Genomic DNA, 15,830 nt, shown 5'->3' on the forward strand with positions numbered 1-15,830 from the left:
CTCAGCCATTCTGCAAAGATGGTGATGGTAGTTGCAGTTGGAGCTGGCTTTGGACATCAGTGTAGGCAGCCTTCCCGGCAGCAGGTTGCTGGGCATAGTGCAGTGGCATGGTCCTGGAGGTGCCTTAGCCTGTGCCAGGGTGTTTGGAGGCATGCAGATGGTCATCTCTTTCCGCGTTCCTTTCCCTGCAGTTGCAGTGGCTGGACTTCAGCCAGTGCCATCCCCAGTGCAGGGAGAAACAGCTCCCTTTGCTGGCTCTGCTGAGATGCCTGGGGGTTGCTCAGGAGATGGTTTCAGCTCCCTGCACCTGAAATGCACTTGAGAGAGCTGCGTAGCCTCAGGAAATCAGCTTTTCACAAGCTTTCTGGTGTGACTGCCTGACTTGAGCTAGCTGTTGCTGCTCTGCATCGCTTTCTGTGGAGGGGCTGACAGCAGCAGGTTGACAGAGATGACCAGCTCCAGTCAGGCAGTGGCACCAGGAAAGTTGTGATTCCTTTGAAAAGCTCCTGTAAAGCTTGTCTTCTTCACTTGCATCTTGCACAAAACTGAGTCCTGTGTTTTTGTCATACCGGCAGTAGATCCTCAAATGTTCAGACATCGTGGTCACTGTGGGTTTGGGTTGAGGTTGCAACCCAGAGATGGAAAGCTCTGTAGCTGATCCCAGGATCAAAGACAGACTTCCTAAATTTGTGACCTGTGTCACACTGTGCTTTTTCATATCTACAAACTGCCCTGTTGTTATTTCTCCTAGGCATCCACACCAAGTCAGGCTACTGTGCACAGGCACACGCCATGCAGTGGGGTGTTGCTGTGTGCTGAAACCCTGCGACTAGCAGATCACTCCTTTGGCATGGTATGAAGCAGAAACCACGTGTACCTGAATATGCTGCTGGACTGCACATAGGACAACTGGAAGGAGGCAGACCACACAGCAATGCAGGTAGGAGAATGTTTACGTGTGGCTTTCCTGTTGGAAGGAAGTGGAAGAGGTTGGTGACATTGTCACCAAAGCAGAAATGTTGCTTATCCCCACAAGAATGACTTCCTGAGCCCTTTGTGCTGAGAGATATCTGTCTCTTAGAGTCAGATCACTGCATCAATACAGATACCAACAGAGCTTCTCCCTGGCTGCCTCCAGAGAGACTGACTCTTGTTATTTGCCCCTGACCCTTGCAGTACCGCATTGTGCAGGCAAACGCTGCAGCCCTTGCACCACCTCATGTCTGGGCTAGGATTTGCCACGTGACACCATCAGGGTTAGGCAGATAAGACACCCTAGGTGGACCAAGGGGGTAGATAGAGCCAGCAAGGGCCATGCTGGCTGAATAACGGCAGGACTGTGTGGGTGAGCATCTCTTGTTCCCATGCCCATCACTACCCTCTCTGGTTTCATCCACCTAGCCCCTACTCCAGAATGATGATCTCAATCTGGAAGCAGCCATAGCAAGCATCCGTCCCCAGCTGGTGGAGTTCCTCAGTCACCATCAGGACTGGCTGCTCACGACCTCCCAGCACTTCCTCCCAGGGGCCACGCTGAGGGGCTTGGATGGCATCACCGACCACAGAGAAAAAGTCTCAGAGCTCCTTGACCTGCTGGAGAAAGCTGGCCCTGCCACCTGGAAACAGTTTGCACAGCACCTCTGCATGGAGTGCGACCTCCCAATGGAGCTAGAGATACTGCTTATGAGTTCTGCAGGAGAAGGTAATGGTGCTCAGGCCAGCTTTCTTTGACTGTCTCGTCAGAAACAGCACCTGGGCCCCCTGAAGCCACCAGACAAAGCTAGGCAGCGATACTGCCAGTGTCCTTGCTTATGCACTCAGTGCTTCATCAGTGAGAGGTGACAGTCCACTCTGTGCTGCCCAGGCAGCTACAAGCAAGCCCAAGCCACTTGGTGAAAAACTGTCTTCCCTTCTGGTTTGCCCTGTCTGTTTTACACCCTGATCTCTGGAATAAGATCTGTCATTCAAAGAATATTTATTGGGAGCAAACGACAGTAGTTGACATTTTCAGATGTGCTTTTTCACTGCTGCTACACCTTGCTGGTGTTGGTGGGCACTTTCTCAGCCTAACCTGAAAATGAGGGAGTTGCTTACACCACCACCACCAGCACCTTGCTTTGAATGCCTCTCTGCCCACTGCAGCATGCCAGCAGTGGATTGGGCTTTTGAGAAAGGGGGTATTAGAGCAAAAGAGAAGTCCTAGAGAATGCGGTTCCCTTTATGTATAGTGCTCCCAGCCTGTACTCGTGTCTGGGATTGCCCCAGCCCAGGTGCAGCACCTTGCACTTGGACGTGTTGAACCGAAATACCAGAGTACTGGCCTGCACTCCCAGTTGGGAAGTGCTGGAAATGACACTGAAAGGAGCTCATGTACAAATGCTTCCCATCTGATTTTTGGGGAGCCATGCTTCGAGATGTGATTTTGTCTGAAATGGTGGTATGCAGACTCCTGCTTAGTTTGTGCAAGATCTCCCTCTGAAGTTCTGTCGCTGTATTGTGTGGGGCTGCAGATGCTGAGTGGAGGTTCCGGGCAGCTTGAGCCTCCCTCTTGCAATACACATCTGTGTGCTGCTGTGCAGTGAGGCAGAAAGGGGTCCTTGGCTAGGCTGCCAGCCGACTTCGCTGAGGGTTTCATTGCAGAAACACCCTTGCAGGGCCATGGATGAATAGGGCTTCCATTTTTGGCTGCAGTGTGGGTTTAGATCAGCCAAAGATGCTCACACTCCGTGTTTGCATGTATCATACAGAAGAGTTGTTTCACACCTCCCTTGAAAGCAAAGGTTAACTCTTTTGGGGCAAACTGTGAGGAGACCAGATAGGGAGCCTTGAACCTGGTTGTGTTGCATGAGCCTTTATACTGAGTCTTGTTATAAACCACTCTATGTGTTGCAAGCTGCTTGCTGTTTGATTTCATCTGGTCAGCAGCACCCCAGATTTCAAAAGCAGGATGCTGACAATAATTGTGTTTAATTTCCAATTCAACTCCTTTAGGTAACTTGAGCCAGAAACAAGAAGCACGCATAGATGTGAGTGCCTGGTCTTCTGTGCCAAAAGGTAAGGCTGCAACAAACCACAGCACTAGCAAGGTGTGGGGAAACCATTGCAACTTCAGGTTTGATTTTTCTTGTTTTGTTGCTTTTCAGATGAACCTCCCCTGTTTCATTTTCTTTCCCTGTGTTTCAGAAAAGCCTTTTTAGCACTGACTCTGATAAGGAACCCAATCAGTTTCTCTAGCTGAGGGAATCTCCCTCTCACCCTGCAAACCCCCTACTTTTTGCTCCTATTCTGTGGTTGGCACAGTGGTAGGTGGAGGAAGTTGGTTTGGCTTTTAAAGAAAGATCAGACAGACAATCGAGAGTTGATCCACCAGAAGGCATTCTAGGAGTGTGAGTATCCAAGCTTAAAAGAATAGGTAGTAGTAGTTCTAGGGCTTGTTTCAGGGATGAACTTAGTACTTCTCTTAGCCTTAGTACTTAGTCTTCTAACTCCACAGATAATGAAATGAGGGATTGTTTTCAAGATCCCTCCTCTTCCCTGGTGCTTTGCAGTGACATCAATCACTGAATGTCAGACAAAAGCCTTTGGTGCAATGTGAAGATGCTGAAGGTATGGGCCACTATGGAGCGATGTCCCTGGTCCTTCATTTAACAGCTCCTGGAAGAACTGGAGGCTGCTAAATTCTGAGTTGCCACCTCAGTCACAAGTTGTTCAGCTTCCAGAAATGAAAGACCAGCCCAGGCCCTCGCTAAGTGAAGAATCTCATGGAAGAGAGAGAGAATGGATGTTATTCTAACATCCAGCTTTCCAAGCGGGTAAATGGAGGAGACTGCAGCAAAAAGAATCCAGGTCACCCACCAATTCACGTTTGCGCAGAAAGCTGCCATCAGGTTGCTGTGTTCTGAAAAGTGTGTTGGGAGGAAACAAAGCAGCAGGAAATGAAGCTTTGTGTTCTGCAGGCTGCAGTGCAGAGAAGTCACTGAGTCATCACCCTGGCAGTGCAGAGAGCAAAGTGCAAGCCTTGGGTCCTCTAGAGGTGCTTAACGTTGGTGTCAGGGAGTGGGTTTGGTGCTGGATTGCCCACTGGTAAAAAAATAGGCAATTTGAAGGAAAAGATGCTCTTAGTTTTGCAGGGAGTGTTCCTGTTCCTCCTTGTGTGAATTTGGGCGCTCACACTCACAGCAGCAGGAGCTTCTTGCAGAGCTGGCTGTGTTTCTTGCTGAGGTTTGCCAGTGTTCTCAGTACCTTATAACTTGTGTTTGCATCTTGCATTTCCTGCTCCTGGCCAGACAGAGGTAGGCTTTTAGCACTGCACTTCCTGAGCAGTGATCTGGCATTACTCTTTTTAATCCTTATCTCCCAACCTACCTTTTGCAATTCCAACCATTCGTATGGTCACAGAGATGCTTGTGCCTCTGCTTTTTATAGGCTGTTGATCTCAGCAGTTGCTGGTGGAATAGAAATCTGAAAATAGTGCTGAAAGGCATTGGGACTAATTAAGAAAAGTAGGTTTTATGCCTCTCTCAGCTCTTCACGTTCTCTGCATCTGAGAGAGCAACATAAACAATGAGAATTAATAAACAGCCCAGGAAATCTGTGGGCTGTGAGTTCTCCAGAAATAACTGCTCCCTTGGGATAACAGAGCTGTTTCTGTGCAGTCCTGCATTCAAAGCAGATGCATCTCCCATCTTATGAAAAGACTTGCCAGTGAGGTTGGTGTGGTCAGCCTTGGAAAATGCCAGGCAGCTTTTCATGACAGCTCCTTCCCCCAGTGCTCCCTGGCCAGCTGAGATCATGGATGCTGACCTGACAGCTGACTATACTCACAAGAAGCTTTGTGTGGAGCTGTCTTAGTCATTGATATTTCCTCTTCCTGCTTTCTTTCAGGTCCATCATGCGGGCTTATCCTGCTCTAGGTGGACTTGAATCCTGACGAGGGTGAACTTAAATCCTGACAAAACTGGGCTGTGGGCTTTGCTGCAGTGTGTAGCTGGGATTTGTGGTACCTCCACTTGTTATATTGGAACGGGTTACCCAGGGAAGTGGTATAGTCACCATCCCTAGGAGTGTTTAAGGGAGGGTTGGACATGGATTAGTGGGTGACATTGGTAGTAGAGTGATGGTTAGACCAGATGATCTTGAAGGTCTTTTCCAACCTTAATGGTTCTATGATTCTATGATCTCTGTCTCAAATCTGCCAGGCTTCTTCAATATGCTCAGAATCACTTCCTCCATGCCCTATGTAACTTTCTAGTACTCATGGTGTAAATCCTTGATTAGGCTGTCTGCAGACCTTAATGTTTTATCTACTTCTGTGTCCTACCATCAACCCAGAATTGAATGCACCTCTTTTTTTCTTCTTCTTTTTTTCCCCTTTTCCTTTTTTTTTTTTTTTTTTTTTTTCATTCCGACAGCTGTGGTGCCAATAGGGTCGCTTCCCAGGATGCTTTTTGACAGGTTGTTATGATACTTAGTAAGGTTCTGGTGTGGTTTAGCACTTACACATCTCAGCAAATGGGAATTAATCTAAACATCGTTTACTAAACCTAACACATTTTGCAAAATATACCATTTAAAGTGCACATTGTTTCCTGTTGAACTTCAAAGTCAAGTTTCCCCAAGCAGCTTGTACCACTGCATTTCCTTATTTCTGATGTCCCAGCTGTTGTTAACTGAGAATGATAAGATTAGGTTATTAACTGCTCTGCGAAGTGCAGTCAATGTTCCAGTGTCAGATAAATGTTGAATCCTTGTATCTAATCGTGTTCCTTATGGAGGAGCAAGGCCCTGCTTAAGTTCTCTGCGAAAATACTCAAGTAGGTTGAATAGGAAAGTAGTAAATCACACTGTGGTAGGCAAGATTGATGTTATCCACTGGGAAAGCCTATGTAAACTGAAGTGTTGGAATGAATTGCCTAGAGATCTCAGGGGGCTCCATTACTGAAGGTCAACAAACCAGCCCAGACCCCTACATCACCCCTGAGAGCTGTAGAGTATTCAGGCTTGGACAAGGGGCTGCTTTAGCCTCTTGAGGACCAGTCCAAGCTGATTTTCTATAGCTAGATGCATGTCTGCATTTACTTCAACAATTGCAAAAACTGTTTTGTAAACTCAGCCTGAATTTGCAAATAGTTTTGTTCTCTGATTATTTTTTTTTTCCCAGCTTCCTGAATGCTTTGCTGGAGTCTCTTGCCCAGTTGTAAATAAGTTGACATTGGAAGTGCTGTTTTGACATGTTTCTTTTCACGTTTCAGGGTTTGCTCGCCACCGACGTAGCAGCAGCTCTATCAGTGATAAGGATGCTAAACAGAAACGCCTTGGTATGTAGACAGAAGTAAAACAATGGTGTTGTTCCCTCCAGGGAAGAACCTGATTCACTTCTTTGCAAAAGCACTCAAAAAATCAACTTCCTGCATTGAGGGAAACTTGTTTAGTGGCTGCATAAACTCAATGCAACAGGCTGTAAGATGTATGGACAGTGGGACCTAGCAAGTAACAAGAAACATCCATGCCCATTTCAGAGATGTATTAAATCTGCCTGAGGAGAAGGGATGCGTATGGCATGTGCCATCTCCCTTAAAGCCTGATACACCTATAAAGCGTTCAGCTGTTGGTCATCCCTTTATTATTATATTTAAGGCAAATCAGGAGACATAGTTTAAATACAATTTAAATCCCACAGTTTGTCTAGCATGTTAAAAATGTGTATTGTTTCAGCTCACCCTAAAATAGAGAAGTAACTGAATAGATGAGTGATGACAAGATCAAGTCAGTGTAATTCCAGGAAAGACTGGGTGGTCTGAGCAGGCCTCAGGACTGTGTAACCTGGTGTCTACATCCTTCCCTTCATCATCTGCCCCTTTTCACCCTTTTATACCTCTGCTGTTAACCTTTCACACTCCAGGTCCAAGTGTCTGGTAGGGAAACACCAGGAGCATGGCAAAGCTAGCAGCTGATCGGAGGAACCTTTGTTGTAAATGTCCTGGTCAGCCCTCATAGGCCCTCATAGCCAGTTTTTGACCAAAAGCATTCTCGTAGGAAATTCTCAATGAGAAGGTGCTCCCGGGAGAACAACAGATCTTATCTGTCCACAAAACTCAGCAGTGAAAGTCTTTTTTTTTTTTTTTTCAGAAAGTGCTGAACACCCTTAATTATCACCACTGCCCCTTCTAACAAAAAGATGCTGATACCATTGTGGTCACAGATTCCCACTGCTACCAGCTAGCTAGCCTTTTGAGGCTAGGTTTCTCACACTGGGCATGAGGGAAGCCTGGTACCAGGCTTATCTCAAGTAGAGGGAGAAAAAGCTGCTACTTATGAGAACAGCAACACATGTTGCTTGTGCTGAATGGGGACTGCTGGTTTGTTACTGCTCGACTGCCTGGCTGGAGGTGCTGATGTGCTTTTGCAGCATCATTTAAGTGCATGCATATTGGAAATGAAGTGGCCTTGGAAGAAGGCCTCAGTAGAGAGGCAGGGGAACGAAGAGATATCCTGCTACAGAATCTTAAAAACACAACCTCACAGCACAGGAAGTGTCTGTTCTGACATGCAGAAAGTTGAGCAAGTATGGCACAAGGCCAGCACGGGCAAACAGAGGCCTGGTGAACAGGGAATTATATACATAAACATCAATAACTAATTCTCATCTTAAAGAGATAAATAAGACTTAGTGTTTATATGAAGCTATTTCACCTTGTTCCTGAATTTTCTCCCCCCTTCATCAGTCCCTGTGCAAAAATAGGCAAAACTACGTGTTATTTTTATGCTTTCAAAATCTGTCATCTCTACCTCTAGCTCTCTGGAGCAGCCTCTGATCTGAGTGGTGTTTCTCTTTAAGTGGCAATATTTTTGATCTGTCACAGCTCAGAAATAATAACTTTTTCACCCTCAATTCAATCTGTCTTCTCTCTCAGATTCAGCTGAAAATTATCGGCATCTTCTCATTGATACTGTCCGTCAGAGATATGGAAGCAGGAGAGCAGCAGGAGCAGCAGCACAGGAACAAATGCAACCACTGGCTTTCAACCAAGCCTTTGTTAATCTTGTTATTCGACAGAGCAAAGCTTCCCGATTAAAAGAGAAAACAGATAAACCCAGAGAGGATCTGCCCAGTGCCCCTGAACCAGAAGAATGTGTGGATACAGCCATGAGAGTGTCAGATCTGTTTGGTAGTGTGGTCCGATCGGGTACAACTAAGTTGATCTTTTTGTTTGGTAAACCGGGTACAGGCAAGACCATGCTAATGCACAGGATTTGTCAGAAATGGGCAGAAGGTGTCTTACATCAGTTTCTCTTCACTTTCCTTTTTGAGTTTCGTCAGCTGAATTTATTAAAAAGAAAATTGACTCTGAAGGAGCTTTTGTTTGACCTGTTTCTTCAGCCAGAAGAGAGCCCCGATGCAGTGTTCCAGCACCTCCTGGAAAATGCCCAGCGTATACTGATCATCTTTGATGGGCTGGATGAGTTCACAGGTAGCATGGACATGTCATCCACTTCTAAGGGAGGCCCGGCACTTCCCTCTCATATGTCCATATCTGAGCTCTTTGCAGACCTTTGTCATGGGAAACTCCTTCCTGGTTGCACAGTGTTGGTTACCAGCCGACCTAAGAGACTACCAGATTTATTAAACACAGTTGATGTGCTAGCAGAAGTTTGGGGATTTGATCACAAGAAGGTTGAAGAATACGTCAGCCACTATTTTCATCATCATTCATTCAAAGAACAAGCCATTGCTCACCTGAAGAACAACACTAAGCTCCTCAACATGTGTCTGATCCCTGCTCTGTGTTACGTTGTCTGCATCTGTTTGGAGTATTTGCTTCTTAAACATCAGATGAGTGTAGAGCTTCCTCAGACTATGACACAGTTTTATATCAAAATGCTTCTCATCTTCATAAACAAACAGCAGGGAGAGCACGCAGTTGATGAGGAAACTCAGCTGAACTGTAACAAGAAGGCCATTTTGGGTCTCTGTGATCTTGCACTGAAAGGCTTGGAAGATAAGAAGCTTGTATTTTATGTCAGTGATATTCCAGAACACGTGAAAGAATTTGCTTCCTTGCATGGTCTGCTGACTGTCTTTGAGGTGAAGACGAGTGGCACTCACCCAGAGGCAGGTTATGCCTTTGTGCACTTGAGCTTGCAGGAGTTCTTTGCCGCACTGTGTCTCATGATAAACAAGAGGGTGGACAAGAGCTACCTGAAGAAGAAATTCTCTTTGAAGTCAAAGTGGACTTTAAGGAATGAAGCAAAGACCGAGTTCATAGAGAGTTTTCACATCTTCCTCTCAGGCCTGTCATCGAAAGAGTGTAGGACGTTTCTCATGTTGCTAGCTGAACAAAATGAAGCTTGGGTGCAGGATAAGCAAGACGCAATCCTGCAGTCTCTCAAGAAACTGGCAGCCACTCATCTGACAGGGCCCAAAGTCATTGAGCTCTGCCATTGCACGTTTGAAACTCAAGACCTCAAAGTAGCCCAGCACATTGGGAGCCTACTGAATTTCAAGTACGAGTTTAAAAACTTCAGACTGACACCTCTCGACATGTCGGCTCTGGTTTTTGTCATAAACTCAGGCCAAGATTTGACTCATTTGGATTTTGCAGGATGCTTAATGGATGCTGGCTGTTTGGAGGTCCTGGCCAGCTGTAAAAACGTGGAGCATTTGAGGTAAATGTCCTGCATGCCTGTGTGTTGGTAGGTGGAAAGGCTGAGGGGCTGGAAGGGCAAGCCTAGTGTTTGTTTATGTTTTAAAAGGGAGGGAAAGAAAATGTGAGAAGAACAGCATAACTTTGATACTGAAGAAATTTAGTAAATAATTACTTATGAGTGATTGGAGGATATTAAGGTGATAAATCCATTATGGCTGTTTTTTGTTTGTTTCTTTGTTTTGACTAAACCAATCAAAGAACAGTGTAGTTAGCCTAATAGATAAGGGAGAAAATTATAGGCATTTCCTGACGTTGGAAAGGTAGGATGAAACTTGAAAGCAGATGAGAAAATTGCGACCTAAGTGAAGTCGTAGAATCATAGAATCAAGTCACCATAAACCAGGTGAACAGATCACAACTGTGTTCTGAGGTGCTATTTCTCTGTTGGTTCTCTGCTGTAATGCTGGAGGGACTTTCCAAGGACAATCTCTTGGGATAGTGTTGTGGGATGGGTCTCCTTCCATATTTCTATGAATAACTCAGAGGAATATATCTGGAGTTTACTCATGGGGAGCAGCCAGGGTGCCCACTCCTGATGAGCTGACCTGCTGTGGGACGGCTCTAAGGAGCACATCGGGCTGCGAGGAAGTTTGCCTGGTGAGAGCAGCAGGAATCCCTGGCAGGGTATCACATCCAGGCTGTGGGAAACGGCTGCAGGGAATGGTATTGTCTGCTCCCAAGCAGAAGAGCATAAACAGATGTGAAAACTGATATTTTTGGATATTAATATTCTTTTTAAAATGGCAGTAATTGAGTGTTTTCTGCCTCCAGTAAGGAGAACAGGAATACTCTTTAATATACTGTTAGGAAAGCTGTCTGATGGTACATCCCAACTCTAAATGGCTGGCACAGGCCACAGGGCAGTGCACAGAACCTCCTGCTCTCCCAGAGCAGATTAGGCAGAATTCTGAGCTTGGCTGGGCTGTTACCTTGCATTAGGAGAAAGGAACGGGGTTTTTGGGGTTTCTTCCACAGCTCATAAACTCTCAAGCCTGTGCCTGTTTACAGTTACAGCCTGCTTGATGCGAGTGCTCTGAGTGCTGTGTCCTGGAAGGGCAGGCAAAGGGCAGCGACCCCCAAGCATTTCAGCTGCATGTTGCTTGCCTAAAGAAGCAGCATTGCCTCAGGTGTGTTACCGGTGACCTCAGGCCATGTTGTCAGTCAGAAGGAGAGTGATGTTCCACCACAGCTCTGCAGCTTGTTCCCGAGTCCTTCTGGTTGCAGAGAAGTTGGTGGAGGCACGCAGGCAGCAGAGCAGGGATGGGATTCTGCTCGCAGGGCACCCTACATGCTGTGGGAGATGTGACTCAGGCTGCTTTGCACTGATACATCCTGTAATCAGTACATCCTGAAGCTGGTTTGTAGGAGCACTTTTGTGCCTAAAAGCTTACCTGTCTATCTTTTTATTTTTTTCCAATATGAGCTTGGTTTGTCCCCATGTGACCATGAGCAGAATCTGGCCTTCTCCCATGAATAGATCTCCAGGATTCTTACTCTGTTGGGACGTGCAATTGTGCTTTCTCTTGTTGTCTGTGGCAACAGCTACACATAATGTACCAAAAGGCCTTCTCTACTTCAGGTACTTGCAGTTGATGTACAAGATTCATGTTGTTGTGATTTCTGTGTGCGTTTTTTCTTCCAAACATGCTGCAAGAAAGAGCATCACACAACAATGGTTATAAAGTAAATTCAACACATGTAGTTTACTGTCATATTTTAACCTGCTTTGTGGGCTAGCTGATTTTGCTCTTTGTTGTGTTTACATTTTTCCCTTTTCTTTATGTTTTAGCTTTCGGAGTAGGAGATTTGGTGATGACTTTGCTGCTGCTCTTTCAAAGAGTTTACGAGAAATGGGGAGCCTGAAGAAGCTAGAGTAAGTCTTTGCTTGTAAGCTTAGAGCCTCCCCTGCTGTGTTTCTGGCTGGCAGGTTAATCACTCAAGGATGATCATGCAGAGCCATGCAGAACAGCACAGACGTGCATGGCCCTTGTTTTATACTGCCACCTAATATCAACAGGAATATTGCATTGCTCTGGTTAAAGAGCAGCAGGAAGTTGGTTGTAGGTGGCAGAGTCAGGCTGTGTCTGCTCTGTGTTGGTGTGCTAAAAGTGCAGCACAGGCACACAGCTGAGACAGGCTCGCCACGCACTGCACAGATGCTAGTCTTCCCTCTTCTTGATTTAACAATTCTTTATTTTTCAGGTTGACAGGCGGGAACATCACAGCTGAGGGGCTGACTAACTTGGTCCAGGCTTCCTCGCAGTGCCTCCAGCTCGAGGAACTAAAGTGAGTTTCTTGTGACAATGTGGCTCAAATCAATTGCTCATTCCCTGGGGCCTGTGATATTAAAGAGAATCTGTGTGCAGCTTGCAGGACAATCGGATACGGGATCTAGAGGTAAAGAGGGTGTTGGACCTGTTTTCCAGAATGGAAAAGCTAAAGAAAATAGAGTAAGTAAAATGCATTTAACCTATTAAAAATGGTAGCCACTATGAAGCCAAGAATAGCATCAGAGAGAGTTTAAGTCCTCATCAGAGTGGAGCTGCTGGATGTCTTTGTAAGGGTTGATACTTGCTCATAGAGGTGTCACTGGAAGACAGGGAGGACAGTAATCTGGGGCACAAATACTTAAATGCAGGTAGGGCTATGCTGGAGGCCTGGCTTGGAATGAGACAGACTCAGCTTTCACAGCCAGTTCTTACCCATCTTTTTTAAAATATTGTCTAGTGAGTCCTGGCACCACTGACATATCTCCAGAAATTACAAGTCATGTTCAACTTGATGCCTGGCATGACTTTTTCCTCTTCTCCATCCTCACCTCTCTTCCCCTTGGTCAGGCTTAGATGGAGGTTTCTTAGCTCTGTGTAAGAGAGAACAGCTCCATCCTTGTTTTCCTAAGCTTTTGTTTAGCTGTCTTGTCCCGTGTGGCGGCCCCACTTAACCTCCTGTAAGATCATAGTGCTTGTGTTTCATGTTTAGTGAGTTGCAACAAGTAATGAAACAGCATAAATGTACAATTACAGAATACATCCTCAGAGGTTGCTAGTATTGTGGTTCAGGGATGTTTTATGTCTGAAGGTTTAGACCATGCCCTACATGAATTGATTTATTTGTTATAATAGGATTTAATTGTACTGTGGGCCACTTGTGTAGTCATACAGTTACGAAGTACAACCCCTACATTTTGGGCCAAAGACAGTTAATGGTTCTTCTATTGCACATAGCAGAAGGGTCTCTGATGCTAAATTCATGGGAGCTATAGCTTGTGGAGAAAAATACAATGAGATTATGCTTTTGTTAGGTCAAAATGCCAAATTCTAAAGTTTTGGAGAAACCCCGTAACTAAAAGAATGTGTACTTCGGGGAATTCGGGGTGTGTGGCAGAGAGCATTTGTGTGAGAAATAACCATGCTGTTTGGTCCAGCATCTGAGATTGTATTCTTCCTGATATTCACAGTCTGAGCAACAACAATCTTTCCTTGAATGCTGTTCTCATTTTGGCAAAGGAAGTCATCACGTGTCAAAATGCTACAGAACTGCACGTCAGGTATCATACATGAGAACTGTTACAAAAACAAATATGTTGTCTCTTTCAGTGATGACTTTATAAATAAATGGACACAGCTTACTTGTTGGTTAATCAAAATCAGTGAAGCATGACTTGTATTCCTTTTTGTTTTCTGTGTGAAACAAAATTTGATTTGATTATATTTTAGACATCATGTTTGTATTTTAATAGGTCTCTTTGTCTATAAATTGATTTGCAAGTGTAATAATTTTTCATATATAAAAGAATCTAAACTTAGTTTTAAGCTTTGCAATATCTCAACCAGGAAATTCTTTATCAGCTAGCATAAATTTGCTACAAACCAGCTAAGCTTACTGAAAAGCTGTGGGTTTAAGTAGCTATGTCTATGGGTTCTTTAAATTACAGGTTTTGTTTTTTTCATAGGTCCAGAATAACAGAGAAAGGGGAGAATTTTTAAATCCTAGTGTATGTGCTTAAGCTGTAAGTTTACTAGGCCAAGTTAATCCTTGGTGTAACTCGGGGGAAGTCAAAGTGCATACAACACTAACTAATTTTTCCTGCTGGGTTGGAGTTTCCACAGAGCCTCTTTCCAACAAATTGCTGGCCTCAACAAAAAAATCCCCACCCATTTCTCCTTAATCATGTTACTCTTCTGGGTGTACTGCAGCCCTAGTTCAACATATGGGGTATCCTGCTGCCTTCTAGCCCCATGGCTGCTTTTTGGCTTGCCTGTGGAAATGTGCTAGCATGGCAGACGTTGAGGCCCTCTTTAGCATACAGGCAACAGCTTTAGTCCTTACTGAGTACCGCTGCAGAAGAAATGGCATCCTTCCACCTGCGTCCTAACATTGGCTTTGATCTCATTTTCAGGAAGGACACTGTGATAATAAATTTTTCTGGCACATCTGGAGAAGTTCCAAGGTGAGAAACTGTATGTGGTATAATGCTTCTTTTTTTTTTTTTTTTTTTTTTTTTTTTTTTTTTTTTTCCCAATGATGCTGGTTTAAACCATCAGCTTGGTGTCACTGTAAACCACTCTAGGAACAGAACTGATTGCCTCTGCTCTTGCATCTGGCAGAGCTGGAGCTACCTGAGCAAGGAGAAAGGTAAACAAAATAACTGGTCTTTGCACAGACCTGTTAGCCAGTTCCACAAAGGCAGAGCCTTAGTTCCTGCATAAGCTTGAAGTGCCGTCTTCCTATTGCAAAACTGCTGATGCTGAAACCAATGGGCAACTGAATGTGAGGATAAACAAAAGGAAAACTTTGCCATTATCTGGCTGGCTCTTATGTTCTCTCTGCTTGTGCATCCATTTGAGGGAAGGGTAAATTTGACCATAATTAAGAATCTGCGAGATAGTCTTGTGTTTTCTGACAGGGAGCTCCTTTTGCCCTGTGTTGTGCAGTCCCAGAGGGACCTCATGGTACTTCACGTGTATATGTGAACTGACTTAGCCTGGCTCTGAGTCAGCTAGAAACTGTTCCTGCTCAGATGTCTGAACAGCCTTGTGCTGTTGTAGGCAGCCTGGTGCCCGTGGGTGTGTTTGTCTGTTTCTGTGGTGGCACAAACCCCCACGGAGGCAACACATCCTGCATCTTAATAGTGCCTTTGCATGGGAGCTCAGTTACCCAGTTGATTCAAATATAGTAAAATCTTATGTGGACACCCCCTGTGCTGGACTGCTCCCATCTCCTGATGGGGATCTTTTGGCTCTTGAAAATCATTTAACCTTTCTTGGAAGGGTTGGGCGGATCACAGACCTCGTGTTTTTTTTTTTTCCAGAAAGCTTGCAGAAAATACTAATCACCTCCCAAGTCCTCAGATATTTTACGAAGGCATACTAAAGACCAATTATTTTGCTTGTTTGTAGATCTTTGGATTTGAGATGGGAAGAAAACAAGGAATATGTAATTCCAACTAGACATATGAAGTTATGGTAAGAGAAGGCATTGAAGTTCCTGCTCATTAATGTGATTTGCAGATGACAGGTACTACAGAAGAACAAGAATAGGAGCTGTATTGGTGATTTGGAAGGAGATATAAGAAAATATTTTAAATAAACCCGATTCAGTAAATACAAATAAAAATCTCTGCCTAGCCAAACTAACAGCCCTGAAGGGGCAGAGTTGCCTTGATAATTCCCAGCTTGCCCCACGTTGCCAAAGGCATGAGCCATATGGTTTTCTTTCCTCCCTGTGAGACAGCAGAGTACTAGCTTTCTCAGAACAGAATTCAGGTATACTCTCCAAGCATGCTAGAGCTAAGAAACGGCCCTCTCATGCCTCCTTCTCTTGCCCTCGCTGTTCTGTGCAACACAAACAATCACATCCATCTCTTTCACGTGGATGAAATGGCGGTGCTGGGCAGTTCCAGTGCAAGGCACTGCACTCACAGAGCACTTTCCAAGCATGGCCCTCTGCACTCCTTCTGCAGCAAGGGGTACAGAGGGATGGAGCAATGTACCCAGAATGGTGTGGCAGAGCAGGGACTAAAAACTGCCTCTCTTGATGTGTCTTCATCCAGAGAGAGACGCAAGAAATGCCTGGGTCTCACTTCCTCCTCCCTGCTTGTTTTAGGCTGAGAGAGTTAGGGTT

General features: G+C 45.1%; 1 protein-coding gene across 2 annotated transcripts in view; it reads left to right on the forward strand.

The window, feature by feature from the left end:
* Nucleotides 1-15,830, forward strand: part of NLRC5 (NLR family CARD domain containing 5) — a 52,078-nt gene that overhangs the window by 4,262 nt on the left and 31,986 nt on the right. For both annotated transcript variants that reach the window (XM_035337012.1, XM_035337013.1), the window contains exons 2-12: nt 752-940; nt 1,402-1,702; nt 2,992-3,054; nt 6,252-6,317; nt 7,914-9,666; nt 11,497-11,580; nt 11,910-11,993; nt 12,074-12,157; nt 13,165-13,254; nt 14,107-14,157; nt 15,107-15,172. In XM_035337012.1, coding sequence (XP_035192903.1) covers nt 935-940; nt 1,402-1,702; nt 2,992-3,054; nt 6,252-6,317; nt 7,914-9,666; nt 11,497-11,580; nt 11,910-11,993; nt 12,074-12,157; nt 13,165-13,254; nt 14,107-14,157; nt 15,107-15,172 — 2,648 coding nt within the window. In that variant the 5' untranslated portion in view covers nt 752-934. The remainder of the gene's footprint in view (nt 1-751; nt 941-1,401; nt 1,703-2,991; nt 3,055-6,251; nt 6,318-7,913; nt 9,667-11,496; nt 11,581-11,909; nt 11,994-12,073; nt 12,158-13,164; nt 13,255-14,106; nt 14,158-15,106; nt 15,173-15,830) is intronic.

Source organism: Oxyura jamaicensis, chromosome 11 (assembly GCF_011077185.1).
Source record: "Oxyura jamaicensis isolate SHBP4307 breed ruddy duck chromosome 11, BPBGC_Ojam_1.0, whole genome shotgun sequence".
NCBI classification, from domain to species: Eukaryota; Metazoa; Chordata; class Aves; order Anseriformes; family Anatidae; genus Oxyura; species Oxyura jamaicensis.